General features: G+C 45.3%; 1 protein-coding gene across 12 annotated transcripts; it reads right to left on the reverse strand.

Annotated features, from left to right (window-relative positions):
- Window positions 1-27,724, reverse strand: acaca (acetyl-CoA carboxylase alpha). 12 transcript variants are annotated; one of them, XM_040180594.2, is made up of 55 exons: window positions 27,482-27,724; window positions 26,008-26,266; window positions 24,467-24,635; window positions 24,220-24,358; window positions 23,962-24,071; window positions 23,786-23,867; window positions 23,580-23,678; window positions 23,374-23,480; window positions 23,168-23,278; window positions 22,771-22,980; window positions 22,505-22,675; window positions 21,769-21,930; window positions 21,474-21,637; window positions 21,186-21,336; window positions 20,889-20,992; window positions 20,579-20,806; window positions 20,276-20,426; window positions 20,028-20,162; window positions 19,346-19,492; window positions 19,079-19,267; window positions 18,239-18,339; window positions 17,899-17,987; window positions 17,629-17,753; window positions 17,425-17,538; window positions 17,003-17,116; window positions 16,828-16,917; window positions 16,604-16,722; window positions 15,506-15,529; window positions 14,961-15,068; window positions 14,430-14,573; window positions 14,199-14,301; window positions 14,004-14,111; window positions 13,837-13,893; window positions 13,537-13,581; window positions 12,172-12,213; window positions 11,479-11,694; window positions 11,189-11,344; window positions 10,879-11,103; window positions 10,243-10,398; window positions 10,008-10,154; window positions 9,551-9,820; window positions 9,265-9,362; window positions 8,960-9,080; window positions 8,686-8,796; window positions 6,729-6,872; window positions 6,501-6,621; window positions 5,393-5,489; window positions 5,193-5,289; window positions 4,959-5,094; window positions 4,700-4,877; window positions 4,498-4,610; window positions 3,760-3,914; window positions 2,875-3,045; window positions 1,765-1,901; window positions 1-1,669 (listed from the first exon to the last, which is right to left on the reverse strand). In XM_040180594.2, the coding sequence occupies exons 2-55, from the start codon at window positions 26,235-26,237 to the stop codon at window positions 1,543-1,545; spliced, it is 7,218 nt and encodes a 2,405-aa protein (XP_040036528.2). In that variant the 5' UTR covers window positions 26,238-26,266; window positions 27,482-27,724; the 3' UTR covers window positions 1-1,542. The 12 variants fall into 12 exon arrangements, with proteins under 12 accessions (XP_040036528.2, XP_040036530.2, XP_077963553.1 ...); XM_040180596.2 differs by having other exon boundaries at window positions 24,467-24,599; window positions 27,482-27,681; XM_078107427.1 differs by lacking the exon at window positions 27,482-27,724 and adding an exon at window positions 26,853-26,959 and having other exon boundaries at window positions 24,467-24,599.
- Window positions 27,725-27,859: the final 135 nt, after the last annotated feature.

Genomic DNA, 27,859 nt, shown 5'->3' on the forward strand with positions numbered 1-27,859 from the left:
TAAGTTGAGCAAGCTTTATTAAAACAGTTAGAACTCATTACAGTCAATTGTTTTCCATCCTTGAATAGGAAAGAACCAGTTACTTATAAAGCAACTGGGCTACATGTCACATAAAAAAGGCACAACACTGAGTACAGAGCCATTTCTCATTGCTGACATTGCATTTTCTGCAAAGTGTATGACCTATAGGATCACGGTGCTGTTTTCTGACTAGCATCTACTCCATTCTCATTCAGGTTGAATTATTTGCCTGTCTATTGGTAACAAACTCAAGGTGAGAGGTAATATGCAATTTGAACATGGTTTTTCCAGAAACTAACATTAAAAATAAGTAACATTTCATACAAATGAGATACAAACTTTAAATAAAACAGTTTGGATTACAGTGAAAATTAGCAAATGTTACATGTCATGTAAATCCAGTGAACAGTAGTCTTTGTTTTTTCAGACATTTCATGAGTTAGCAATCCAATTATGCACAAATTAAAAAATGATTTCTTCAGTAGCAAAAAAAAGATACACCCTGGATTTGGAATGATTCGTTTTAGCACACCCCACTTAAACTAGCAGTCCAGAAAAAAAACAAAAAAAACAGGGGAGATCAGATATATATTTTTTTAAACAAATATGCTACTTCCCAGTTATTAATGCTCATTTGAGCAGCGTCCTCTTTGTATTCATAAAATTTTTAAGACTTTGTGCGTAGGTTTGTATCTGAGATGCACCAGTTAAAACTGCAGTTTTGATACTGGGTGCATATGTGTGAAGGACCAGTATGCAGTAAAGTGCATCTGGAGCAGCATGCTCGTACTGTGCGAACAGAAGGGACAGCTGTGGTTTTGTTGTGAGACGAGAAGCCCGTCGCTCACTGCAGCCTAACTGAAGCAGTCGGGGTCTAAAAAGGGACCATGTCCCTGCTGGGCTCTCCTGTCTGGCTCTGTTGTAGTGTTCCCCGTCTTTGTTCAGTAACTAAGTGCTTCCTACTTAGGAGTGTAAAACCCCCTTTGGAGCCAATGCCCCCAGCAATGTGTCGTCATTGTCTACTTGGTCATCAAAACACTTGCGAATATTAACAAGCATATGTCACAAACCAGGGCTGCATTTTAATATGGAAGTTTTTAAAATGCGTTGTTGTATAATGGAACCATCCACATCACCCGGGTCAACTGACCCAAAGCACATTATTACATATTAAGTCAATAGATATTCCCTGCACTATTTTTCAATTGCACTTGTTCAAATTACACAGGGCCATTTAGCGGACATAAAACTATTTTTTTATAATACGACAGAATGTCATAATTGTTGTCGGTCATCTGAACTCTTACTTAGTGAGAATCATCGCCAACGATTCATTTGCAACCCGGCAGCTGCCAAGCTCCATCATGTTGGCTCCTCCAGCCTTGGTTTCCAGCCCCCCTGGTTTCCAGCCCCGGTCTCAGTCAGGAGCAGGTCTGGCTGAGCCGGGCTCCTCTTGGCTGTGGCCCGTGCGGAGCTTCAGCCAGGCAGGGAGAGGGGGAGGCGGGGAGGGGCAGGCTGCCCCTAGGAGGAGCCCGGCGTCTCCACTGTGGTAAGGATGCGCACCACCTCGGCTCTCTGCGTGGGGGAAATGTGTTGGGTCATGTGCACGATAGAATCCATGGCAACCTCTGGATTGGCTTGAACAAGTCTGGAAAAAAGAGAATGGGGACAACAAAAGAGACATCATAATCATGCAAGGAGTAGTATTTGCATCATTCAGCCTGCACGGTTTAGAATGATTACCTGCGGATCTGCTTGAGGATGTGATCTCGGCGGATGTACTTGATGTTCTCGTCGATGAGGGACCTTGCTCCCTCTTCTTCAGCTAGTTGCCTCTCTAGCCATGCCACCACTTCTTCATTGTCATCCCACAGATAGGCCTGCGTTACAGGAGAGGAGATTCATTATTGCCAGCAAGATATAAAAGGTAAGGAAGTTACGGCTAGACATCACACAATTAAACCTTAAAAAAATGTATCAATGAATTAAATGTATAAAATAACAGAAATTCGAAAAAAGAAATAAACAGAAAAAAGAAAAGCAAAGAAAAGATTGACGGGGACAAAGTGGGAGGCCCCAAAGTCGTCTTGACTGGACCCAAAAAAATTAGTATTCATGAGTACTGGCATCTCTGATCCCAAACAAAGCCAGGCCGGAGGGCTTAGCAAAGATTTGGGGGCTGAGGGGTTTAATGGGCTCTTGCCTTTTTTTATGAACAGTCCTGCTTGAGGTCCACAAGAACATTTAATACGCTTATTAATCATTTTTAATCTGTTTGCTTTTAATTAAGAAACAGCGTGTTGCTCTCCTATCTGCACGTGCCAGGGCTGTGATTAATTGTGGTTTGAGACAGCCAGTCCTGATTGGGATAATATATTAGCTAACAGGAAGGCCACTTCTTAGGGAGATCTGAAACGCTGGGACGGCTCCTTCTCTGAGCACTGAGGCTGGGCCGGAAGGAACAGCCTTCATGCATCTCCGAGGGAGGTTTATTTCCACAATCAAATAATCAGAGCATCTGCATTTCCGTACGATGATTTAACAGGGATGCCTGCCACATCTTTATCTGTTGCAGCTTGAAGGGAAGGAATGGGAGCATGAGGATGAAAATCAGCCTCTGAAATCACTCATTTACACACTGACCTGAGTGAACAAGCCCAAACGGCCAGTCATAATTAAGGTTATTCAAGACGGCACAAAAAAGCCCAGGTAGACTACTACTACTTACTATGTACGCCGATGAGATATTACCTCTGGTTGTCTACATTTTCCCCTCAAAGTCACTGAATAATGAGAGATTATAGGACAAAGCCTGTAAGTAGGTGGTGTTTTTTTTCTTTTTTTTTTTCTTACCTTCACCGCTCCCTCGGCCTCCACAAACCAGCGGCGCAGCATCGCCTGAATCTGCCCGTCTGTCAGCTCGGTGTTGGCCGCTTGGATCTTCTTCATTGCCGTGTCCTCCAGCAGCAGCCGCCGCAGGCGCCAGTAGAAGAACTCACGGGACGTTTGCCAATCAAGGATATCCTGAGATAAGCCAAAAGAAATAATAACGTAAATGCAGCTACTGTTGACAATTCATTAAAAAACATACAAGTCAGATTATTTCATGAAGAAAATACCAAATATCTTGAAAAAGAAAAAGGTTTGTACATCCGGCTTGTTTTTATCACATAATGCCAGTCCGTTGGTGTGGATTACTAAAATGACTCACAGAACATGAAACAGTCCGATTTAACACATAATACAATAAATGAAGAGATTTTAGAGCCTACGATCACAGTTCTCTGCAGAGGTACTTGAGTTGAACATGCAGACCACTTATAGTTGGTAAATCATTCGCGTCCATAATGTGTGCACAAAATGTGCTGCTCACACAGCCAGAGGGTTCTTTCACAGATGGATGGCAGTCAAAGTGAGTGTGTATGTGAAAGATGGGACTGGGACGGCCCAGGATGAGATGGGGGCCCGCCGGAGGCTCACAGCCTAGTGAGACCAAAACATTAGTCACCGGGCAGGTGTAGCAGCTAGACTGAGACCACACACACACACACACACACACACACACACACACACACACACACACACACACACACACACACACACACACACACACACACACACACACACACACACACACACACACACACACACACACACACACACACACACACACACACACACACACACACACACACACACACACACACACACACACACACACACGCCAGAGGTGCTCACCGTTATGACACCCTTCTCTTGCATGCGACCCGGGGTGTCGTGGAGGTCAGCAAACTGCACAGCCACCTGGTGGTAGATTGGCAGGAGAAACTCCTCGCGCTCCTTCAGCTTGGTCTCCAGCTCTTTGCGATCAGAGGGACTCAGCTCTGGAGTTCCTGTTGGAAAACAATACCGCAAGGTCAGGTCGGGACAGTCAACATAAAATGCAAAAATCTCTCCAGGTTTTCATTAGGAGACGATTTTTGCGACACATAATCGCGGTTGGTGCTAATAGGGTACAGCAACTATAGTGTAGGAGGGTTTGGGTGAATTAACACTCGCTAACAGCGTTTTTGTTTGAGAGATTCCCCTCAAACCCCTGGCTGCTGTCACCAAAGAGTGATTTCTGTCAATTCCAATCTGTAATCTCTCGAACCGTCCGCGGCAACCCTCCATTCCACCAGTTCGCCCGCAGCGCCAAGCCCCACACAGCATTGGACCACAGTTGCTCTGAGCCCAGAGGAAAATCAATAGGCTATGCAGGAGAAACAGGAGAGCTGGTGATTGATCCGAGCAGGCTGTGATTGACACGTCTCCCAAGGGAGTGCAGTGAAGATGATACAATCAACGGCAAATAAAAAACGACAGTGAACGCACACATGCTCCCACCAGATGTATTGCTCCTTTTCTTAAAAGGGGCCGACAGGGGCAAAGAAAACCAGTAAAGGGCTATGATTAGAATTGAAGTGGAGGACTCACCCAGTCTTTCAGCCAAGCCCGTGTAGACTGGATCCACTCTTCTCATTGTCTTCACCAGGTCCTTCCTGCGGAATTTGATCTCCACTGTTCCCTCTGGCTCCAAAACCCCTCCTCTGGAGACGAGAATGATTAAAGTGAACAATAGCGGTTTGGTACACATGATACTCACTGTGCAGTTTTTTTTCTTCCAGTCCAAACTCACCGGCTGTCCCGGTCAGCGTACATCTCCATGTGACGCGGGTTGATGGTGGGATCTATAACCACCCAAGATCCGCCCCTCAGCTCAGCATGGGGGGGAATATAAACCAGTACCGGCTGCTTGTACTCCCTCAGCCCGTCTACAATGTAGGCCCCGAACTTCAGCACCTGGTCGTACATATCTAAGAAAAGAGAGTTTCATGTGAGACACTGGATGGATTTGATTCCACATCGGCTGATTACCAAGCGAGCTGACCGAGTACCTTTCATTCCCCCAGAAAATCCCCTCCAGTTGGAAAACACCATGAGAGGTAGACCCTCTCTGTTTAGGTCCTTGATGGCCTGGGCTGTTTTGAAAGCGGAATCTGGGAACCACACCTGTCCTGCCTGCTGGATGATCTAAATATACAAATAGAGATAATCTGCATCAGAGGATTTGTGTCTATGAATGCTAAAATTCTTGCCATTTCACACTTGAGGATACGAGTTTCTCCTACCTTTGCCTCCGAGTCCAAATTGGCTGGATCTGCTGGGATGGAAAGCTCCACTGACCTGGTTTCCACGGCGACCACCCCAGTCGGTATCCCGCCCAGTCTGCAGAAAGGGAGAGTTTTTTTTAGCGCTGTGATCTACAAACTACCGTTTGGCGTTTGTAGTAGTCTGTCGTTGCGGTTTAGCGTTCTGTTGGGAGACTCACCTGGCTCGGCCCACCACCACACTCTGAGCCCATGGCTGCATGATCTCCATGAAGGAACCCTGGTCAAAAAAGCCACTCTGCCAGGAACCCTTTGGAGCTGTATGCAGAGATGGTAAAAAGAGTTGATGATCGCAAATTGGAAATGCAATCTTAGAAATCTTTTTCTATATTTTCAAAAACTCTGGCTTTTTTTTTTCCTCCTGCAGTCCGAGGCTGTGTATTTCTTTCCTCCGAGCCAAATAGTGGCAGCCAGGCATGATGGATGACTGCGGTAGGAGGCTTATTCAGCTCTTTTTCTGCATGCACACCCTGAGAAACATGCCCAGCCTGTGAGGTTACCATTCAATTAAACCTCGCCTCTCATCACTAGCAGAGACGTTGACTGGCTTCCTACACGGTCCCCGAATCTCTTTTCTGTCTCAAGCTGTAATAACACTGATGTGGAACCTGCTCAGTCCTGACCTGCAGTGTAAAACACACGGGATCATGGATTGTTGCCTTTAAAAAGCACGAGGCTTGGCATCACGATCTCTTGATATTCTCCCTAGTAATGGATTTTTTTAACCTTTAACGAAGGAATATTAAGATTTTAATATTTATATAATTTCTGATGACTAAATTATGAATATACTTTGTTAGGGGCCATCTCCCATTTATTGTGTGTTATATTAGCTGTTGACAAAGCATTTTGAATGAAAACGATGGTATAGGAAATGAGCCAAAGTGCAATGACATAAATAATCACTGCAGTTGTAGCCAGGATGCTATAAACCTTCAGCAAAGCTCATTATTTAATTTGGCCATTCCTGGAGTAGTGAATGGCTGTAAGGCTGAATGTACAGTATGACTGCCGGGCTGCAAATAGCAATTGTTTTCACCATGAATTAGAAGGTGAATTAATAATTAACATTCAAAAATGAGTCTTCTTTGTTGAATCAACCATCTGAAATGTTAAGCAATTTAATTTAAAATAAATCAAACTGTGACAGGCGGCAAATCCTAACAACGGGGGAGCAAGTTGAATGTGAGAGGAATAAGGACGACGCCAGGCCAAACCCGATACTCCCTGAAAACTAGTTCAGATTAAAAGGTTTCTTTGGCCACTCACTCTGGCTGGGACGTCCGGCTAGCATCCAGCGAGGGTCATAGGGAGTCTTTGTAGGCACAAACTCCACCAGCCGATCGATGGGATCCTTGGCGATGAGGATTGGCACCGGACTAGATTTAGACTGAAGAAAGGAAGCCGTCTTTTAACTCACGGCGACGAGAGGACACGTTCATTTAGAACACGGATTGAGAATGCAGCATCCGCTTTAAAACTCAAGTTTAAGATTACCATAGGCATGTAGGACAGCCACGCCAGGAGCGCGACGACTCCTTCAAAGTCATCACAAACAGTCGCGTGGGTCACGCCGTTGTTGTGCATGATTTGAATTCCCCCAAGTTGGTTGTTTGATGTGTAAACTTCTCTGCCCAGCACCTGTGGTGAGAAGGAGAATGATAAAAAAAGAAAAATCTAATTAATCCCAGACTGTCGGACATCTCATTAAAGCTTTTTAGGCTTGTGCAGAAGACGAGGCTTTGAGGAGGCCATGTGCAGAGGTACTGCTGTTGAAACCTGTGTGAAAACTGGAGGACCGAATTTCTGCCCCATTTCATGTCAATTCTACCTCTCTCGCAAAGCCTCCTCTCTCACATTTTTCCATCTACCAGGTGCGATAGAGGCTGTTGTTGCATCACGGGGAGATCGGAGATGGAAAACCACCGGACCATTTACCTTCAAAACTACCCCAATGCCAACCTGGAGCCATAAAATCTCACTCGCAGCCCACCCTATTTTCATAAGCGGGCCAGAACAGGTGGCGGGGCCCTGACATGGCTCCATAAAAATCAGAGAGGAGCCCAATGCCTACCCTCCGCTCTCACCTTTTCAGCCATCATTTACTTTCTTTATTACCATTAATGGTTATGTATCTGGCTACAAATCTGGGCCACTCTCCTAAAGCTGTCAGGAAATCCTGCGGCCCCAGGAAACATTGCAGTCACCTTGACACACACAAAACCCCTTTGCCTCTGGCCAACGCGGCCTTCATTGGGATTTCACAGCAGAGAGAGAAGGGAACGAGATTTCAGAGGTGAAGCAGGGAGGAAGAAAATGAGGGCTGAACTGGATGTAACAGCTCACTGGGGTATTTGTTGGTAGTTACTATTCACTGCCCATGAAAATGTGAGAGCTTTCCAGCAGTTAATGGAATGATGATCTCTGGGTGGCAGCCTCCTGCTCTCTATTAAGTTCCAGTTAATAGCCAGGAAAGCGTACAATAAACGGGGAGAAAAAACACTTTTTCTAGCTGGTGAAATTAGTGGAAAAAAATAAATAAATAAACACACAACAGCCATTATTGCAAAACATCACCTCACTGTGCTGACATTTGTCATTTAACATCACCGTAGCTCCACTAGCCCAAATAGGTGTAAACAGTAGGGCCATCTAAAATCAATTGAGCTCCCAGCAAATAGGTATGCCATCATGGGGCCATTTGCATGATTTGTCATGTTGCAATCTGTCATCTAATTTGAAATGGAGTCATCTTAATTCCTTGACAAGGACAGAGAATGGAAAGCAAGACAAGAGAAGGAAGTGAAGCGTGAGGGGGCACGCACACACACACACACACACACACACAAACTGCATGCAGAAAACAAATCTGCCTCAGCAAAACTTTTCCTTTTGATTAAAAACAAATGATATGGGTGTCCTGCACCGCAGCCTCCGGCATGTCACTCTATTTCTATGCAAATACAACTTCATGGTTCACTTTCAATTATTCCCCCGTGAGTGGCAGGCAGGCCTGTGGCTGGGATCGGAGCTGGAATCCTAGTAGAACAGAGCGAGGAAGGAGGAGGCCTGATCACCGAGTTGGAACAGCGCAAATGCACACACTTCTGATTCTCTTTTCTTTGATAGATAAACATTAACTCAGTTATTAAATATTATAGAATTCGCGGTTTCTATTAAAATTTTGTAGAAAATAATTAATAAAAAGAGAGCAACACACATTTACGCCGCTTGCTTCCAGATCTGTTCTTCACACATCGGCTGACAAACTCACTATAAATGCTCTTACTGATTGTAAGAGCATTTATAGTGAATTCCTCATTCCTCAAAAGTAGATGCATAAATTGTGTGGATTCAGACATAACTCTACTTGGGCAAAAGCATTATTGTTTTTTTATTTTAAATAATCTGTGGGAAAACTGGAATTTGCAGTTTAATAGTAGCTATTTTTTACCTTGTTGAGGGCTCCTGCTCCAGTAAGGATTATGTGAGAGTTGTCCACTTGAATGGTTCTCTGGCCGAGCCTCACCAGATAGGCCCCAATCCCGATGGCTCTGCATGTAACCTACAGGTCAAAGACAATCCCGTCACGGCTTGCAAGCTAATCAACTCTAGAGCGTGTCTCCGTTCTCGATATATCCCCCAAATTGTACAGCTCAAAGATGAGGAGGGTTGTAAATGTATGCGTGTGGGTTTGTTGTACACAAGTGCGCCCACTCCAGTCTCACCAGGTTCATGGTGATGATCTCCTCGTAAGCCAGAGAGGATTCTCCAGCAATCATTCCTGACCCTTTCAGATTCTCCACACCCAGCCCTTCATCTTTTCCAATGATGTCAGTGATCCTGTACCTGCATGGCAACACATATATTCACTCAGAAGCCAGAGGTGACCCTCCAGCAGCTTTCCCGTCCGTCACCTCTGTTGTAGTCTCGCGTGTTTAAAACCCTGAAGATGGGAGCACTTGACTGACACTACAGCAATCTCAATTTCCTCGCGTGCAAAGATAAGTACTAATACTTAGTAAAAATGTACCTGGATTCTCCCTCATCCTCCACATGTTCGCAATGCACAGAGTTCAAGGCTGAAACCTTCTTGTAATCCTGAGGTGTGAGGTAGAGATATTTGAATCCCTGCAAACACAAAGAGCAAAGACTGCTTAGTTATGATAGTGATACAAATTCCAAATACAAAATCAATAATCTTCTCAAAGAAAACATGTAGGAAAGGTATAACTAGGGATCAGATGATCAAATACCGTCTTAAAGAAAGGCATGCGGTATATACAAATAAACAGCAACTGTTATGATTGCTGGCTGACCTTATAGGGGTCAGCCGTATCCTGCCAGGCAACGTGGAACATGTGTCTGATCTCCTCTGCCAGCCCGATGCGAGCGCCGCTGTTGGCCGCGATGTAGATCCGCGGGATGCCGCTCTCCCGTGCCATCTCTGAGGCCCGCAGGAACAACATGTCCTCCTGGGGTCCAAATGAGCCTATCTTGTGTGTGATGTCGTTACTTATGACGATGATCTCGCGTCCTGCAGGATATTCTGGCGTGCGCAGGGTCATCCGCCATGCCACCATGCCGATCTATGCACACAGAACCGAGGCATAAATAAAGAAATGTCTTAATTTGCTGATGAATTATGCATTTCCTTACAACAGTCATGTATTTAGAAAGCGCTTATCTTAATAAAGATTATGGAAAAATGTTTAAGCAAAACGGGTACAAACTTGTTTAATATCTGAGATAATGTATCAATCAAAAAAAACTGACCTCGTTGCCTCCTGGCAGTCTGTTCATCTGCACCAGCTGGTCTTGCGCGTCGAGAACCAGCTCTGTGAAGGTGAGCAGCTCAGAGGGAAGGGGGCATTTTGGCAAGTGGGCGAACGTCTGGAAAGAGTGCCACTGCTTCTTCAGACCCTGGCACACAAAACAAAAAAGTCAAAATAAAGTTATTCCATCAACGTCATTTGGCCAATCGGTATTTCTAGGTACTTTTGTATCGTACCTGTCTGAACATTTCTGGAAAGTCGTAGACGTAGGTGGTGCCCAGAGACTGCGCCTGGAATCGCTTGGACTGCAGCAGGTCCTTGGTCACATAGGGGGTGTTGATGAGCATGCCATGCAGCGGACCTTGCTTGTCTCCATATGCTTGGAACATGATCTGTACAGAGAGAGTCACTTTAAAGATATGCTGACCTCACCATAATATCACTGTTATGAGAACGAAGATGATGATGGGCATTTACCTGTCAAGACTTTTACAGCATTAGGAACACATTTATCAGACCATCAGACAGGGTCATTCAGTTGTGACCCATTAGTGCACATATGTGCGACGCAGGCACTTTCACTCACAACAAAAACCTTTAAAAAGGTTGGTAGCATGTTTTTGTTTGCCTAAATCGTTCACCTCCACAATAAAACCCACTTTATCTTGCCTTGTCTTCAAGAAGACTTGTCCACCAGACTAATGGAACAACACTAAACTACATATTTACACCAACAAAAAAAAAAATTGGCATGCCAGAAAATGCATATTGTAAAAAAACACAACATTTGACTTTCCAAGAGAGGCTGGTAAATTGCATTCTGGGAGCTGACATCCTAAGCAGATGAGATGGAAAATGTATGAGTGCCCCACCTGTCGGTCTTTGGGCCCCACCTGTCCCGTCCGGGAATCAGTGACCTCCTTGTACAGGCTGATGTCCAGGTAGTAGCCGGATTCATTAGTGAGGAAGAGGCGGATGGGGATTTGCTTTCCCGTTGGAGTCAGTCGGATGTTAATTTTCAGCTCAGCCTGCAGGACACGCAGCTTCCACAGACGGCTGCCATAACGCATCACCATGGAGCGCACGGATTCTTCAATCTGAAATTCCGTGAGAGCAAACTCATTAATAACACTGTGGGCTGCGTTGAAGAGGTGTGCGATTGTGATGAATATCTTCAACAACCTTCGATGGGTCCATGATGACTGTGGGGACAAAATTGAGGAAGATGTGGTTGCAGTCAGTTCGTACGGTCGTGTTGTTGAACGCCACCTCCAACTCGTCCATGGCCTCCAGCAGCAGACGCTCTGCCTCGTTGTGAAGGTATTCAAAGGAGGCCTCCTAGCAGAGGAGCAGTAGAAAGAAACAGTCAACAGGTGCAGAACTACGAGTAAAAAAAACAAAAAAAGGAAATCCAAGTTGTGCAAACTACTTTAGAAAAAGCGAATGCGTGGGTAGCGCCAGCGCAGTCTAACCTTTGTGACCAGATCAGAGTGGCGGATGATGGCCCGCACGAAGAAACGGTAGTCCGTAACCTCTGTGCCCACCTCCACACGGGCAGCACCCAAGTACAAGTGCATCTTGTGGTTGGCACACGGCATGGCGGAGAGGGCAAAGTTCCGCATGCGATTGAGCTCCAACTGGAACGCCAGCGCCGGCTCCAGATGGCGATAGATCCTGTCCTCCTCAAACTTTAGAGACACGGACACAATGACAAACAGAAACCACTACAGCGCTCTAAATGACAATGCACAGAAACTTTGCTGAGGAACTTTCTACGTTATAAGATCGTCTAGTTCATTAACAGAAAATTGGCAATTTCAAGAGCCTTGAGTTGATGCAAGAGTAAAAACATGCCTGTGAGCCGAAGACTGTATTAAGTAAATTAAATTATGGTCAATTTCAAGCTCAGAAAGCTGCTAATGTGTGTCATTTCTCTTAAATGGGGGACCTAATTAAAGAGTTCATTACTTTAATGAGTTTTGGTGGTGTCATTGTAGTGAAACTATTAGGGGAAACAGAGAGGAAGAGCCATCACCGACTCCTGAAAGAGTAAAATTCAGCATTGCTAGGTGCCACACAATGGGCACCCAACTAAAGGAAAGTCAGTCAGTCGGTTTTAGTTTTAGTTTCTTTGCTTTGACAAACTGCATCATCTAACCACCCACCTTGTCTCTGGCACGGAATGTGAAAAACTTGGGGAATTCTCTCTGCGTGGAAGATCGTGAGACAGAGATAGAAAGAACACAGATAAATCAATAATGTCTAAAACATTACAAAACATGGTTTAAGTAAATCAGTGTTAAGGATGCCAAATCAGGCACGTACAAAACATGGTTGTAAGTACATCCATGTTAGAGATGCCAAATCAGACATGTACAAACTCGAAACCTAATCACAACAGAGGACAACATGCTCTACACCAGTAAGTGAGGAGCATTATGCAGCGATCGGGAGCTTGTTGTACATGCAGCCATCTCCCCACTCACTCTGCCACTTAATGAAATATTCCCATTTATCAGATGTAGTCCTCCACTTTCCAAACAAGGCAAGACCAATTGGGGGACGCGCTCATCCACTCGCAGGCCACACGATGATAAGGGGACTGTAAAGGGACACACACTGATAACCTTGAGCCATGATTTCGCACTGATTACGCATCATATTCACCTTCGGAGATAAAGCAAACATAATATATAAAAAAAGGGGGGGGGGATGAGTATGCAGAATGGTGCTGACTACTGAAAACCACCTTCATGTAACAAGGGCCACATAATAACGGTTAGGCGAGTTAGCATGATTAGCTCTCATCAGAGCGCGTTGTCCCATTGGAAGACAAATCAAGACCTATTGTCAAAAAATGACAGCAACGGCAAAGAGCATTCCTCAAATGTAACCCTCTTCTAAATCCCTGTCATTATCGTCCAAATGCTAGTGGGTGTTCTGTTGATAACGGGTCAATCCCGGGCAGATAAATGCTACCCGCTGCACTACAGCACAATAGGCCGCAGAGCGGATCACAAAACCGCTGTGATTGGGGGTTGATTCATGCATTGCTATTCATGCTAAAAACGTGTGCTCACATTGCTGCGTGGCACTTAGTATAGACATTTCATGCTAACAGCATGTAAGCAATGACTTTAGGGGTCTTTTTTTGCTTTTCTTTTTAAACTGTAGCTCCGAAACAAAGCTGTGGCCAAACCAAACATGTATTGATTCAGCACAACGGTGGGTTACGTTTCCTTTCTTTACGCTGGTGCAACAGAGTTGCATAAGCTTCCTCTTGAAATCGGATCGCTGCAGAGCATCATGGCTGGTAATGGAAAGTTCAAGCAGTCCTGGCTGAGATGAATTTAATCCAATCCATCGGTCTGTTGATCTCATTAACTTCCCCTCGGTGGACTGCCTACATTATTCGTAAACGGATGCGTTTCAAATCGCTGGATGCCTTGTTTGGATATTGGTAGGGTGAGTTGGAGTGTATTGATGGAACGAGTCACTCCTCCTCATTTCATTTGTTCTCCTCTACTTACATGAAACCTTTGGTCCACCTCACAGTTGACTTGCTTCCTGAAATCCTGTCATCACAAATGCAGCAAAAAGCAAAGCATGCAGAAAGAGATAGAGAGACAAACAGGACAATAAGCGTGATTGCAAAATTTCCACATAATGTTGTTACAAACAGTAGTATTAGTAATTACAAAAAGAAAGTTGAACAGTTCCGATCATCAATCTAGAGACATGCTGTTCAGAAATGCTGAATCGGTGTCATGCAGCGCAGCATATTGTGGACACAGGTAGTTGATTTTGTAAATACTAAACAGGGCCCTCACCTTCTGGGCCACGAGGAAGGTAAGCCTACGTATGCCGTGTTCAAACAGCTTTGATTTCTGAAGTGGAGAAGAAAAAAGGCAAAAATGTCAAAATGATAATGAGCCCATTTCAAAAACATTTCCCTTCACAGCTGAAACCAAGAAGCCTTGTGGTTGACTGCTCCCACCTTCGAGTGAGTAAACTCTCTGAATATGGCCGCCAGCCCTTCGTCATCAATGTCGCTGTCCGTTTTTATGGCCACGTTCAGGATATGGATCGGCTCGTCCTGCACACTCTGGGCGACAAAGGCATCACAGGGTTCACTCTAAGATACACATCCCATAGGTCAATGACAGGCCTGTGACTCTCAGCTTTTTGTCACCTTGCTATCCTCTTCTCCATACAGGACAGGATTGCCTCCCTCTGGGAAGGTTGGACTTGGGGGAGGAGAGTCAGAGAAGCAGCTCAGCACGTCGTTTATGTTCCTGTAGAGGAGGAGAGAAGAAAAAAAAAAAGGAAAGAAAAATCAGGCATGCGAATAATCCCACAGGAAACGCAGTCCACACCTGCAGACGGAATGCATCACAGTTAGGAAAGCATAAAATGGACTGACCTGGTGAACTCCTGGAATGAGCGGAAAGCCACCATGGCTCCCATGCGCTGACAAGGTGGCGTGAAGGACGTGTCGAGCAGGACGTCGCTGACGCTGGCTACGTGCACCATGCCGTAGTGGTTCAGGTTGGACGAGAAAGACATCCTAGGGTATTGACACAGAGCAATTACAATGGGAATCTGCCGCACCGCTACAAGACGCCCCCCCGCCCCCCCCCCCCGGTCCACCTCCAAGAACCCCACAGCAGCTTTGATCCCGCAGTTTCTGGGAAATATGATTTGTGAAAACACACAAAAGGATGTGTTAGTTGTAGGAGTTTTTTTATAATAAAAACTGAATGAAGTTTAAATTATGAAAAGCAAGAAGGAATAAATAACACCAGCGATTGTGGCCGCACGGGTTGGTCCAATTAAATTCCTTTCCACAAAACCACCAGAAAGACCCTGTTAAGTATTCACATGTCAGTTGGTTGGGGGTTAGTCCCTGAATTTACACCCACTGAAAGCATTCAAGAGGTTTCGTATGTCAAACCTGTCCACAGATTCCGAATCGCAGGCCTTGTTCGAGTTATCATCCTTAGATTTACTATCTTTAGGGTCCAGGAGCTTAGTCGCATATAAAACCGGAGCCGACATTCTCCTGGCAGGACAGTCACAGTCAACGGTTTCAGGTCAGGAGATTTGCACTGGTGTAACATGTAGTCTGCATTATCTTAACACCACCTTCACATCCACCATTATTCCGGATATCCACAATATTGAGGCACATACACGCAATCATTTGCAATACAACACACAAAGATACACACGGACTGAAGAAGTGTGTGACATAGAGGCTGAATGCCATCGGCATTCTGTTAAAAACATAGCTTTTCTCCATCAGACTTAATTCCAGTCGCTAAATTGCTTTCATTTGGGGAAACATATGACGCACTAAAAAAGCTTAACAACCAAACAATCGGTTGACTTCGTCGCCAGATGAATTAACTACAACATAAATGACTGCTATGAGCAAGCAGCCAGCCAGTCGACAGCATACACGATTAGTCTGTGCAATGAAAAGAATGTTTACAATACCTGTTTAGAGTTGGGATGTTCCCTCTGCAATCAAACAACATTGATTACTAAGTTGTTAGTGGCAGGCATAAGGAGAGGAAGACAGTCAAGGTGTCGCAATGTGTGTGTGTGTGTGTGTGTGTGTCCTTTAACGTGATGGATGTATTCTGTGCTGATCAATATCTAAATGCATTTAATTAATGGAGAAATTTGAGGATAAGTAAATTGGTAGTGGCCCTTTAGCCGTAAACACACATTTCACTTCCTCCTGACTGCTCCCCTGACAACATGCCTTATGGCCTGATAGAGTCAGCAAATCATTTCACACTCATGCTGGCTTTAGTTCACAGGGACGAACCAAACATGAAGCTTAGTTTGTAAACAGACATTGGATCGCATGCTTGTGATTATATTTGTGACGGCATTTTAAAGGATTTTGAAAGGAAGTAACTGCATAAGCAAGTCAAACCAAACATAGCAAAGGCCATGCCCAGCACATACACACAGACAAACTGGACAAAACCCCAAAAGGTAAGCATGCAACAGAAATGTCACAGTGCAATTCTGGTTTTAAATTCAAAGTTTGTGTAGGTTTTCTTCGGGATTCTCCAGCTTCACATGGAATAGGAGCACACCGGGACTTAAAAGGAGGGGCAACGGGCAGCTTTGTTGCTCAAGGCCAACACACACTTTTGACAAACCGAAAAGATATTTCTTGGTCTTGCAAAATACTTTCTTTTGCACATGAGGAGCATTTACATGGAGAACAACACACAATGGCAGATAGCTGGGAGAAAGGAGAGGAACCTAAAATGTCACTTCATTGCGCTTCACTGTTAAAAAAAAAAAAAAGGTAACTTACCAACAGCTCCTTAAATATTCATCTTATATTAATATAATCTGCATCGTAGCCATATGTTTCGTGTAACCACGGCACACCCACAACTATGCTACAAACACCTAGACGATTGTATAACACGTGTGGCATGTGAGGCTAGAGGAGATGCAACTGTAGAGGGAAAAAGGCCTCCTTTATACTGATCCGTGTCCATAGTGCCGACTAAGAGGGAGGGGGATGCAAAGCAAATGAGAATTGCGAGCGTTTCTTGTACGCGATACCTGTTGGGGTGCGAGGTGGGAAGCATGAACTGGAACTCCACTATACACGTGTTGTCTCTCAGCTGTCGATGCTGGACGCTGTTGAGCTCATAAGCGATGTATGCTCTGCGAACGTACACCTGCAGGCATTGCAGAGAGATTAGTTTGATATGCGAATCACCAGTAACATAGCATTCGACAAAAGGGGTGCATGAAAGGCAAGTAAAAGATGATTGTTTGGGTACCTCTAGGGCAGCCATCCTGACCACCTGATTACTGTGGTAGAAGAAGTTTGGCAAAACGTCAAAGATGGACGTTTCTGAAAGGATCAGTTTCTAGAAAAAACAAAAACGCAGAATTAATCATCTCGAACCCTTTCCACGTTTCCAGAGCATAGGATGAGGTTCCTTGTACGCCTACCTGCAGGTTCTCGATGCAGAATTGGTGGCCGTACATATCAATGGCAGAGAGGAAGATGGACTCCACCTGGTTGTGTCGTAGCTCATACGAGGGGAGGTGGGAAGCGATCAATACCTGGACACAAGTAAATTAGTTCATGCACACCTTTCTCTTGACTTTTTTTGAAAGGGTCCATCTCTAACCCTTTTTTCTATGATCTAGATTCCAAAGGTTGTATTCACACTTTCTATTTAGTTTTTTACCAATAAAAATAAAGAGTAGATGGGGACATCTAGTGGTGGGACTCTCACTGTGCACCACGGATAAAACCATTTAACATGACAATCCTACATACAGCAGCCTTAACGCCTCCAGAAGAAGTCAAGGCACAGCACCATATCACCACAAATTTGTCCTTCAGAAATGAGGAAATGACCTCTGACCTGGCGGGCTCGCAGTGCCACCTTGGCATTGGTTGTCTTACTGAGCTGGGTGAGTTCAGTCAAGATGGCCATCAGCTCGTCGGTCAGTGTCGGATCGCGTCCACACAGCTGATCCTGGACACACGAGGGGAGGCCGTTACATAGCATCGCTTTTACATCTCCCAAAAACTCTTTAGTTCGGAGTGAGCGTGGGTGTGTACTTACAATCAGCATAGTAACAAGCAAGTTCTTCTTGGTGACTTGAGCATGGGAGAAGATATAGTTGAGCACGTTGGCCATGTCGCCCTTGTTTTCCTCACGCAGCGCGAACACACACTTGTCGTAGTGTCCTGTTAACAAGCCAACGCGTAAGAGCTTTGCTAATAGAGGCAAAGGGGAACTGCAGAGTCACTGAGGAGCTCATTGTAAAAGAGCTCCACCGAGTGGACAGGATGAGTACGTTCAAGAGAGGACAGTTGCTCTTCAGGCCCTCACCATTCTGAAACTGGATCTCTACTTTCAGGTACTGTCTGAGCAAGTCCATCACCACGGCCTTCATGTGACCTCTGATGCCACTGCGATACCTTTCCAAGAAAAAACAAAACAACAACCACAAAGAAGTATGATGCATTGTACTAATTGGGAGCAGGAGATCTAATGACTGGGAAAACAACTAAATACGGCAAACCAATCTCAGTGTTACGAATACTAGCATGTCATAAAGTGATTACAAACGAGGCCAATGTTTTGTCAAGGTTATTCTTGACCTAATGTGTTCCAGAAGCTGGTCCAATTCGGGTCAAAGGAAATATGAGTGATCAAGTTGTGCACTCACTTCTGCACCAGCTGAACGATGCTTTGTGTGTTCATAAAGAAGACTTCTCGCTCAGACTTCTTGTTCAGAGTAGCAGCATGGCTGTCCAGGATGTTGGCAATCTTGGGGGAAAAAGAAAAGAAAAAAAAGACAATATGAGACTTTAAGCGGACACTCATAAGGAATTAATCCATGCCATGAAGCCATGAACCCTGAGCTAGCTTGCTCCCATTATGTACAGAGAGGATCCTAAAAGAGTTAGATCTTACTTTTGTCTGCATAAATATGTCATACAAAGAGTGTCAACCCCCTTTACTACTTATTGTACTGTATTTACTATTATTTGCTCAGTATAAATATAGGAATGTGCACAAAAGTCTTCATTAATACAACCTAAAACCAGTAGATTGTTTATATAATCCAGCAAATTGCTGGGAGACAAACCTCTTAGTACACAAAATTATTATTAATTATATTATTAAACTAAGTTCATTGAACCCCGGTGTTTTATTTGCTAACACAATTCTTTCAAGACAAAAGCAGGACTTATTGTGCTTACTCTTATGCAGATATCCGGTCACTCGGATATATATTTAGATACAGAATTTGTTTTAAATTTGGTACGAAAACAGTAGTTATCTTGTCAGCTGAAAAAATTACAGTGAAACTGAACACCAGATGAGACTGTAAAACCATAAATCATAGAAAACCGCTGTAAAAATGTGTTGTATACTTAAACATAACTAATTACTGTGGCGCCTACGGCGGAAACATATCATTAATTGCAAAGAAAAGTGAGGCCCTCCTCTGGAGTTCTACTGTTAGCGACATGGTGCACTTTAAGAAGAACCCCGTTCTCACCTGCTGGCTGGGAAACTGGCAGAGCACAGAGGTGATGTTGCTGGCGTACTGAGCCATCTCCTTCTTGATGGATTTCTCCACAGCGGGCGGGATGCGACCCGACACGCTGGTCATGATGTCTTGAAGCTCCAGCAGTGGCAGGGAGGGGTCGCGCATGTTTTTCATCAACTTCTCCACGCAGTCTTTCAACTAGAGCGGACACGAGAGGTTGGTTTCATCGAGGGCCGACAGTCGATGATGCGTGCCCGGGTGTGCGGGAATTCTTACCTTGGTGCTGAAGAGGGGCTCAGGGAGACAGTAGCCGTTCATTATGTGAACAAGGTGATCCAGGGTGTTGTGGAAGACTCTGTGTAGCTTCTCCCCTCTCAGAGCGACTGCCTGGATGATAGGTAGGGGCCCCGTGTGCAGCTCTGCCTGCAGGACCAACAAAAAGATATAAATACTGCACACATTTTCCAACATTACTGGGCAGAACCCGTGGAAGCTTTGTGACTAACTGGCTTACTCCTTAATGTTTGTTTAAGAAAGTAGTCCAAAATGTGTAGTCTTCATTTGATGATCTGTTATCCTTCTCTACTATTAGGCTGCCCCCCCGACTTGGTTCAGTTGTTGGCAGATGCAAGTTCCCGTAATACATAGGCAACTGCAAGTGCCACCCAAAGCGTTTTTGCAGCATTCTCAATGTTTATTAAAATGTATCAATCCAAACTGAATACTTGAGATGCAAATCTGAGACTTGCAGCATTATCTTCCTCTTTGTCTATTTTATCGTATTTGACGCAGCGCGATCTGCTAAAACAGCGGTTTGAATTGCATAAATGTCCAGCCCTATGTGTGTTTTATACATATTAACCTTTATACATCGTACACCGTTTTGCCAGGCAATAGTAGATCCTACCAGGCACACAGCGCACACCTGTGTGGATTGCACACGTCAGACAAACGATACCTGCTGCACTCTGCTTGGGTCATCCAGCTGCAGCTTGGCAATGACGCAGCCAGGCTCCAGTGCTGCTCCAGCCCTCTTCACGAAGTGAATACAACCAGACTCTGCAGCGGTTAAGGTCATCACCATCTTCATCACCTGGAATTTACAAGTGCAAAGTCACATACCTATACACCTAAAAAAAAAAAAGTCAACTTAAACTTTCCAGCTTTCTTTTGAGCAACACACACATAAGCCTTGACATACTGTACCTCTATCTCGGCATAGCACTGTCCAGAGAACACGTGGCCGCCATCCTCGACGTTGTACTGGATGAGCTTTCCCGCTGAAGGAGATCGCAGCAGCGAAGGATCATTCTCTCTCTCAAAAACACAAGTCTTGTTCCCAATCGTGATGCGGTACCTTTCGGGGGGAGAGAGAGAGAGAGAGAGAGAGAGATAAGACTTTCTCTTAAACGGAAACCAGAAATGAAAAGTCTGAAATGTCATACTACCCCGTGATAGAGCTTATCGAGAAATGATTCTTGCTTTCTAAAGCGTAGTTTTCTCCATTACCTGTCCACCTCTTCCTTCATGTAGGTGGTGTAGCTGCTTCCATCGTAAGACAGCAAAAGACCTCCGTCACTGAGCCGATGGACGTCCACCTCAGCAGAGGTGTTGTTCATGATGACCACGTAGGAGTTTGGACACTGGCGGGTCACTGTCAGGGGGTACTTAGTCCCTTCATAGATCAGCTCCACGTCCACAGTGTTGAGAAGTGTGTGTGCTGGCAGCACTTGGCCCCTGGTCAGAGAGTAGAGAGGATGTCAGAGTTGCTTTTAGTCTTTCTCATTTACTGCATAAAATCATTTCTTCACATTTGTACCTTTCCAGAGAATGCAGAAAGTTGGATACGCTGTTTCTTAGATTGACATCGGCCACATGAAGAGCCCCGCTCACAATTCCCAGCATGGTATCGGGACGCTCGGCCTGCACACAACATACACTTTACTACTAAAAAGTTAAAATCAAAACTGTATTGTAGCAGTAGGCTAAAGCACAAGTCTTACTATTATAACAATACAAACCATATCTTAGATTTAGTTTCTTTATAGCACTGACAATATGTCAAACTAATCATTTCTTTTATTGTATTCCACAGCTGTTTACTATCTCCACATACCTGCATCTTCTCGGAGATGAGCCTGTCCAGCCAGCCGGTGTCAATGCTGTTGTGCTGAAAGCTTTCAGTCTCCAGCAGCTTAATGAGGTATTCCACTGTGGTTCTGAAGTCTCCTCTGATGGACAACTCCTTCAGAGCAACCACCAGGTTGCTTTAAAAAGATACACAACCAGAACAACAAAAAAATAATTGCATAAGAAAGACCTCCTAAATATTTATTATCACTAACAATAAATCAATGATTTTTGGTTGATCATTGTGACTAAGCAATGTTCGTTGCGGACTCACGAGATGGCTTCCTCCCGATTCTCTCCCCAAGAGAAACAGTGTCCAAACTGGGAGTCTGCAAACTCATGCAGCCCTCCAGCCGCCGCCACGCTGAAGTAGCCCCACACGTTCTTATTGCTGCGGAAATTCAGCTCTTGCACTGTGCCAGAGCTCGGCTTGAAACCCTGCGAACACACTGCGTTTAATCTCATATACTGAACGTTAGTACCAGCTAGTTTGACAAAAGGGAAGAACGATGGGCGACGGTGCAACAAGAATCCAAATCTTTTGTACAGCGGGAGAAAGTGAGGCTTACCTCGTCAGGGTTTTCACTGGTGATACGTGCTGCAATGACATGGCCCCGCGGGGAGGGGGCAGTCGACAAGCCCTCAAAGTCAATGGGGGAGTCTCCCCAGGGCTGGACGCCATAAAGCATCCTGATGTCTTTGATCCTTTGAAGAGGTATACCCATAGCAATCTGACAGGAGATAAAGGGTATTTTACGACACAAGTTTATGCACTGGAACTGGACATGAAAAGAACATTAAGGGACAGATTCACAGCCTCTGACAAACTGGGGAAACAACACATTGTAGCATATACATTGATTATGATTGTGTTTGCTTCGAATGATTCTGACACTTTTCCTAAAAATACATTTCTGGCTGATAGAGGTGTTGCCTGGAAGAAAAAAAAAAAAAAAAAAGACCCTCATCCTTGATAGTGTGGGTCACTCGCACAGAAACGTCCAATCAGCTTGGCAACAGTACCACTGCTCTTCAGCTTGACTGCCGCTGACCCATTTCCACACAATCCCAAACACTGCTGAACAGGCCACGTGACCCAGTGCTGCTGCTACCAATGGATCTACTACACAGAGCTTCCGCCTACTGCCTCCTTTTGAAGCCTGTTGCCATGGAGACAGGGGGGCCTGTCTAGTGCCAAGCGATGAAGCGTGTTAACTTTGTCTGCTACAGGCGAGTCCCAGACTCAAACGTGTCGCATTTGATGCGCTCTTGGTAACACAGAAGGCGCGCCTGGGTGGAACTGACCTGCAGCTGGGCAGCAGGCAGGTTGACGTCGGCCACCATCTCAGTACAGGGGTGTTCCACCTGCAGACGAGGGTTGAGCTCCAGGAAGTAGAAGCTGCCATCCTGGCTGTAGAGATACTCCACTGTACCTGCACTCACGTACCCCACCATCTTGGCCAGCTTCACTGCGCACTGAGGAGAAAAAACAACTCTGTTCAAATCATCTGGATGGATTTGCCTGGTCTCAGGCCTCCTTTCAAGTACCAACAATGCAAGCTGGAATTTACCCGTTCCATATCCTCGAACACATCAGAAGTGGCGATGGTAGCAGGAGCCTCCTCTATGATTTTCTGGTGCCGTCGCTGCACGGAGCAGTCCCTGCCAAATAGGGAAATGGCATTCCCGTATTGATCAGCCAAGATCTGGACCTCGAGATGACGGGCGTGCTTGGCCAGCTGCATGACAAATATTGGCGATCCTGGGACTTCTGCCTGCACCTGGAGAAGCAAAGAGAAGCAAACCTCAGTGGTCAACAAATGAAATAATAAGAAAACATTTTAAAATTTGGCTGTAGCCACATTTTTCAAATTTTAATCACTAATGGTAGATTTACACTATTATACGATGTTAGTCCTGCGTGAATTTTCAAATGAAATGCTGGATTTATTCAGAGTCTTAACGTACCTGTCTGAAGAGATTAGGGAATTCGTCCGCACAGTTGACTTTACGGATGCCTTTTCCTCCGCCCCCCTCTGAGGCCTTCACCATTATGGGGTAGCCGACCTTCTCTGAAGCCTGGCAACGGAAACATACAGCGGTCACACATGTAGCTCGGCACACTATACTTAAGCAAATGCAACATTCCTTTAGCACTTAAATGACATGCTTACTTTCAGGCCATCCTCGACGTCCTGGATGCAGCCAAGCTCGTACACGTCGGACGGAACATTGATGATTTTCTTCTTTTGGTTACTCTCTGTCCATTCCACTGTGAGGCCTGAGGAAGACCGACGGATAACACGTTAAGCATGGTATTTTTCGATGTCTCAAAGCCGATCATGAACAAAAAAAAAAAAAGACACAAACTGTGACATACCGGCGCCGCTCCAGGGCAGGGTTGGAATGCCGGCGGTCTGAGCCACGATGGACGAGGCAATCTTGTCTCCCAGAGACCACATGGCCTGACTCGGGGGACCTGAGGTAGAGCTCATCAATGTAAGCAATACAACATGTAACGGGTAATGTGAGGGTTAGTTAAAAGGATGATCAAAGAGGATGGGCAATGTAAGAAGCCGCTCCTACCCATGAAAGCGATGCCATTCTTATGGAGCAGCTCGGGGAGCTTGGGGTTCTCGGAGGCATGACCCCATCCAGCCCACACAGCCTGTGAGGACCAAGAGACAGCAGGTTTTAAAGTCAATGCCGCAGCTATTAGTTACTGTGGAAAAACTACAGACATTAGAAGTGTGTGGGCATACTTGAACGGGTATCCGTTTAGCAATATCCAGAATGAGCTCAACATTGGCATAGTTGTTATTATTAGTCCCTCCTGGCACAGGCACGTAATGATCTGCCATTTTGATGTACTCTGTAAAAAAGGCAGAACCACAGATTACTTCTTAGGTGAAGTCTTCTTCTTAACTTGCAGTGCATCCAAACTTATTCACCAGCGCCGATGTTCTTGCCCTTTGGGACGTGGTTTTACGCGTTCAGAGACATCATTACTAAAAGCTCACCTGCATTGGCCTTTAGGTCCTCCGGGGTCACCATCACAACAAAGCGGATTGCCCTTTCGTTGCGAAACATCTCATAGGCCCATCGGCGGATGGAGCGCATGCATTTGACTGCTGCGATGCCATTGTTGGCGATGAGCACCTTGAGAAGGAAAATAGTTAAGTTACAAAGGCCGACCTGTCTGGACAGCGGTTTGTTTTCATCAAAAGGAAAGAGGTCGTACATATTGTGCGAAATCAAAATCTTCACCTTCTCGATAACCTTGTTGCCACCAAAGCGGGTGACAAATTCCGCGGGAGAAGCCACAGTGAAGTCCCTTTGGAGATCAATGCGCCGGCGGTCTCTGCCTTGCTTTACCAGGTGCAGCCCTGACATGCTTGGCCTGTCAGGGCGAACAATGTATTGCCCGTTCATAACACTAGTTTTGGAAAGAACAGGATATTATGTAGCTCTAATAACAAGGAGATGAATGTGCAAAAGACAGGACATGAATTTAGATAAATAACTGCCAGAAGACACCCATGAAGCAAGTGTTTTGGCAGCACAGCGTCTTAGCAACAGTTTATGTTTAACAGCGCAGAAGATTTGAAAAAAAGACACCGTTTCACATCATGTTGATGAGAAGCAGAGCACTTGACTACTGAACTTTATGGCTGGTGGTGTGACTTACAGCATAATCTATCAGTAAACAGGAAAGAAAAAATGTATTAATTAAAAAAAAAACATACTGGCAGGGATGATGGTAATAATTTAGGAACGTGAAAGGGCTCAACAAATTATATTTAGGGAGCTTACAGTTTAACAACAGTTGAAAAGAGAACATATCGTATAGGAGGGCACTGGAGGGCGTGGCAGCGCCTGAGGAATATTTGGCTGTCTGTGGCCTGATGGTGCACTATTGCATCACTGTAGGGCCTCTAGAGGTTTTAATCGTTGAAGGGGAGGTGGGGGGGGACTGACACACCATCCAGTATTTCCAGTTTTAAAAACCACCGCCCCGGCTTCTTTCGGTTGGGCCCCAAAGTTTCTGGTGTCTCATAGACAATAGGTTTCAACACTCTAAAAGCGGTTTGGCACGAAACACCACGATGCGCATGCCAGTTGCCAGTTTGCAGAACGTAGAGTTACGGAACCAAATTGACAGATGCAGGTAGAAACATGTGTAAAACCTCACTGGAAGGTAAACAATATGCAATCATAATGAACGGCAATGCTGTACAGAAGAATGCGTATTGCATTTTAGTCTCAAAACCCAAATCTTCTGTGAGGAAAATGGGTTTTACGCGGCGTGTATTTGCAAAACTGACGGTGTAATGTGAGGTCTGGGCCACCCGGTAAAAAAAAAAATCCTGGGGCTGGCAGAGAAACTAAAGACTGACAGTACTGAAAAGCTCCCTCCGCCGAAATGGGAATATCTGTGTGGGAACACTTATGCATTTTCCCCAAACCGATTTGCTGAGGTCAAAGCGTACGTTTCCAGCCCAACAGCTCATCAGGACACAAAGGAAGCCTTTAGCACTGGCAAGCTAGTGGCACTGCATATTTTCACATGCGCTGGTGAAGGGGCTAACTCAGACGAAGGCCTGCCCTACTTGTCTCGTTCAAGATTGCGAATCTCTTCTTTGTAAGCTGTTCGGGCAAAGCAATGATCCAATTAAAAAAAAACTAAAACATAGATCTCATAATATGTAAACTTATTGCATCACAATGGGTTCACGAGCGAATGTAAATACAAAAATTGTGGAACTGCAAAAGGGACCACTTCTCGTAAAGACTAAAGGGGCTCTAACCTTAGATTGTGCTGGGGACCATCAATGTGGTCGAATCCCATTTCGCAGGTGCTGCTTGAGCTGTCAGAGGACGGCGACAAGGAGCGAGTCTCCCTCTCTTCCAGCAGCAGGCCGAGCTTCCCCGGGATCTCATCCTCGGAGTTCTCCTCTGATACGGAGCCCACCATGAAGTGCGAGTGCAACGCCGCGACGGCGGGGTCCTTCTTGGCCGCACCGTCCTGCTGTGCCATGACCGGGCGACGTGAACAGGCTGCAAACACTGCGCAGGAGACACAGCGGTTAGAAAGGAGACACGGAGAGGTCAGATATGAGGGTACAGTGTGTGTGTGTGTGTGGTAAGATGGCCCTGGCATGCAATGGTGTTTGTCATGTTGCAAAAGTGAGTTTAATAAACTTTAGTGCCTCGATAATGCAATCCGACATTGCAACACTTTGGACTCACACTGGGAACATCAGCAGATAGTGTGTGTGCAGGCCTGGATAAGGCATGAATTATTGTTGATGCCAAAAGAGTTGTATGCAAAAACGCAAGAAGCTTTGAATGATGGCGTGAAGGTTGTTCCTACTGTGGTCATCAGCTGCGAGCACCTGAAGCATTGTTTCAAAGTAACCGCAGCACAATGAAGAAAAAGAAATAAGAAAAGCATAACTTCTGCCTGCATGTTAGATGCACTAAACAGTGCTGCTGCAGAATGAAAGAATAGAGTTTATCAAATGTTATTGTCGAGGACAATAACGTGATAACTGTATGCTGCCTTCAACTTGATTTCAGGGCACATTTCTCTGAAAAAAAGACCAACTGTTAATATACAGTAGATATCCATTAATATAATATTGGACTTCACCTCCACTTCCTCGTTCCAATGAACCAACGAAAAGCACCTTACCAACGAGGCATCCACCGTCCTACTACCTGCCTTCGTGTTACTTCACGATACTACAACTATGTAACCCCACCACCCCCGCTCCCCCTCTCCTCTCCTCCCCCCAAACGGCTCGGGCAGGAGGAGGGAGAAGAATCCCAGGTATGGCACACCTTACCTATCGATAGATGGTTGCGGGACCAGAAAAACAAGCGAAGCACTGCGGCTACAAACACTGCTAAGGTGAGCAACGGGAACAACATCGCAAAGGCGATTTGGAAAACTGCGTTTGGCGGACATGGACGTCCGGGCTCGAAGCACATTAACGTTAGTCGATGACGTTGGAAATAAATAAATAAAAAAAAAAAAACGTCAACGGCTTTCTAGCTAGCACCCGGTTAGCATTCGGTCAGCTAACGTTAATCAACGGTGGCGTCACCTGTCAAGCCTAAGCTAGCGTCCCTAACCGGCGGATGCTAACAGCGTGTCACAGAAGCGACTAATACAATAATCCAGCAGTGGCACTGATACAGTTGGCTGTGCGCGCAGGTGAGCACTGTGCCGCAGCGTGGTCCTGAACCGCCAACGGTCTCAGATAAACCATCACTCACCGGTTGAGATGCACTGAAAAGTAATCCTGAAAAGGGTTGAGGTCAAGAGATCAGGGAATCAGTGGTGTCCTTTTGACATCTCTTTTCCCGGGAATGAGGGAGAAGCAGTCACATCATGATGAGGTGACAGACGCTTTAACAGCAGAGAGTGGGGTGATGTGATGATGCGCATGCAGGTTACTGTTGGACGTTGACCTCGGAGCTCAACTTCCGCTATAGAACTAGGTTAAGCTAGAACATACATCACACCCGAGCTGGTTACATGTAGGATGTCAAATGGTCTGTGGGGAAAGAAATAATGAATGAATAAAATGATACAACGATTGTGTGGATTTAAAGATTTACACGCACAAAATGGAAAAGGATGCTGTTGTCATT

Source organism: Gasterosteus aculeatus, chromosome 7 (genome assembly GCF_964276395.1).
Source record: "Gasterosteus aculeatus chromosome 7, fGasAcu3.hap1.1, whole genome shotgun sequence".
NCBI lineage: Eukaryota > Metazoa > Chordata > Actinopteri > Perciformes > Gasterosteidae > Gasterosteus > Gasterosteus aculeatus.

Excerpts from the sequence above, each read along its gene's own strand:
- acaca (XM_040180594.2), bottom strand. The coding sequence starts at position 26,237 with ATGGCACAGCAGGACGGTGCGGCCAAGAAGGACCCCGCCGTCGCGGCG. Across the intron at positions 20,427-20,578 it reads ATGAAGGAAGAGGTGGACAG|GTACCGCATCACGATTGGGA; the intron begins GTAATGGAGAAA and ends TCCCCCCGAAAG. Across the intron at positions 17,988-18,238 it reads ATCGTTCAGCTGGTGCAGAA|GTATCGCAGTGGCATCAGAG; the intron begins GTGAGTGCACAA and ends TTTCTTGGAAAG.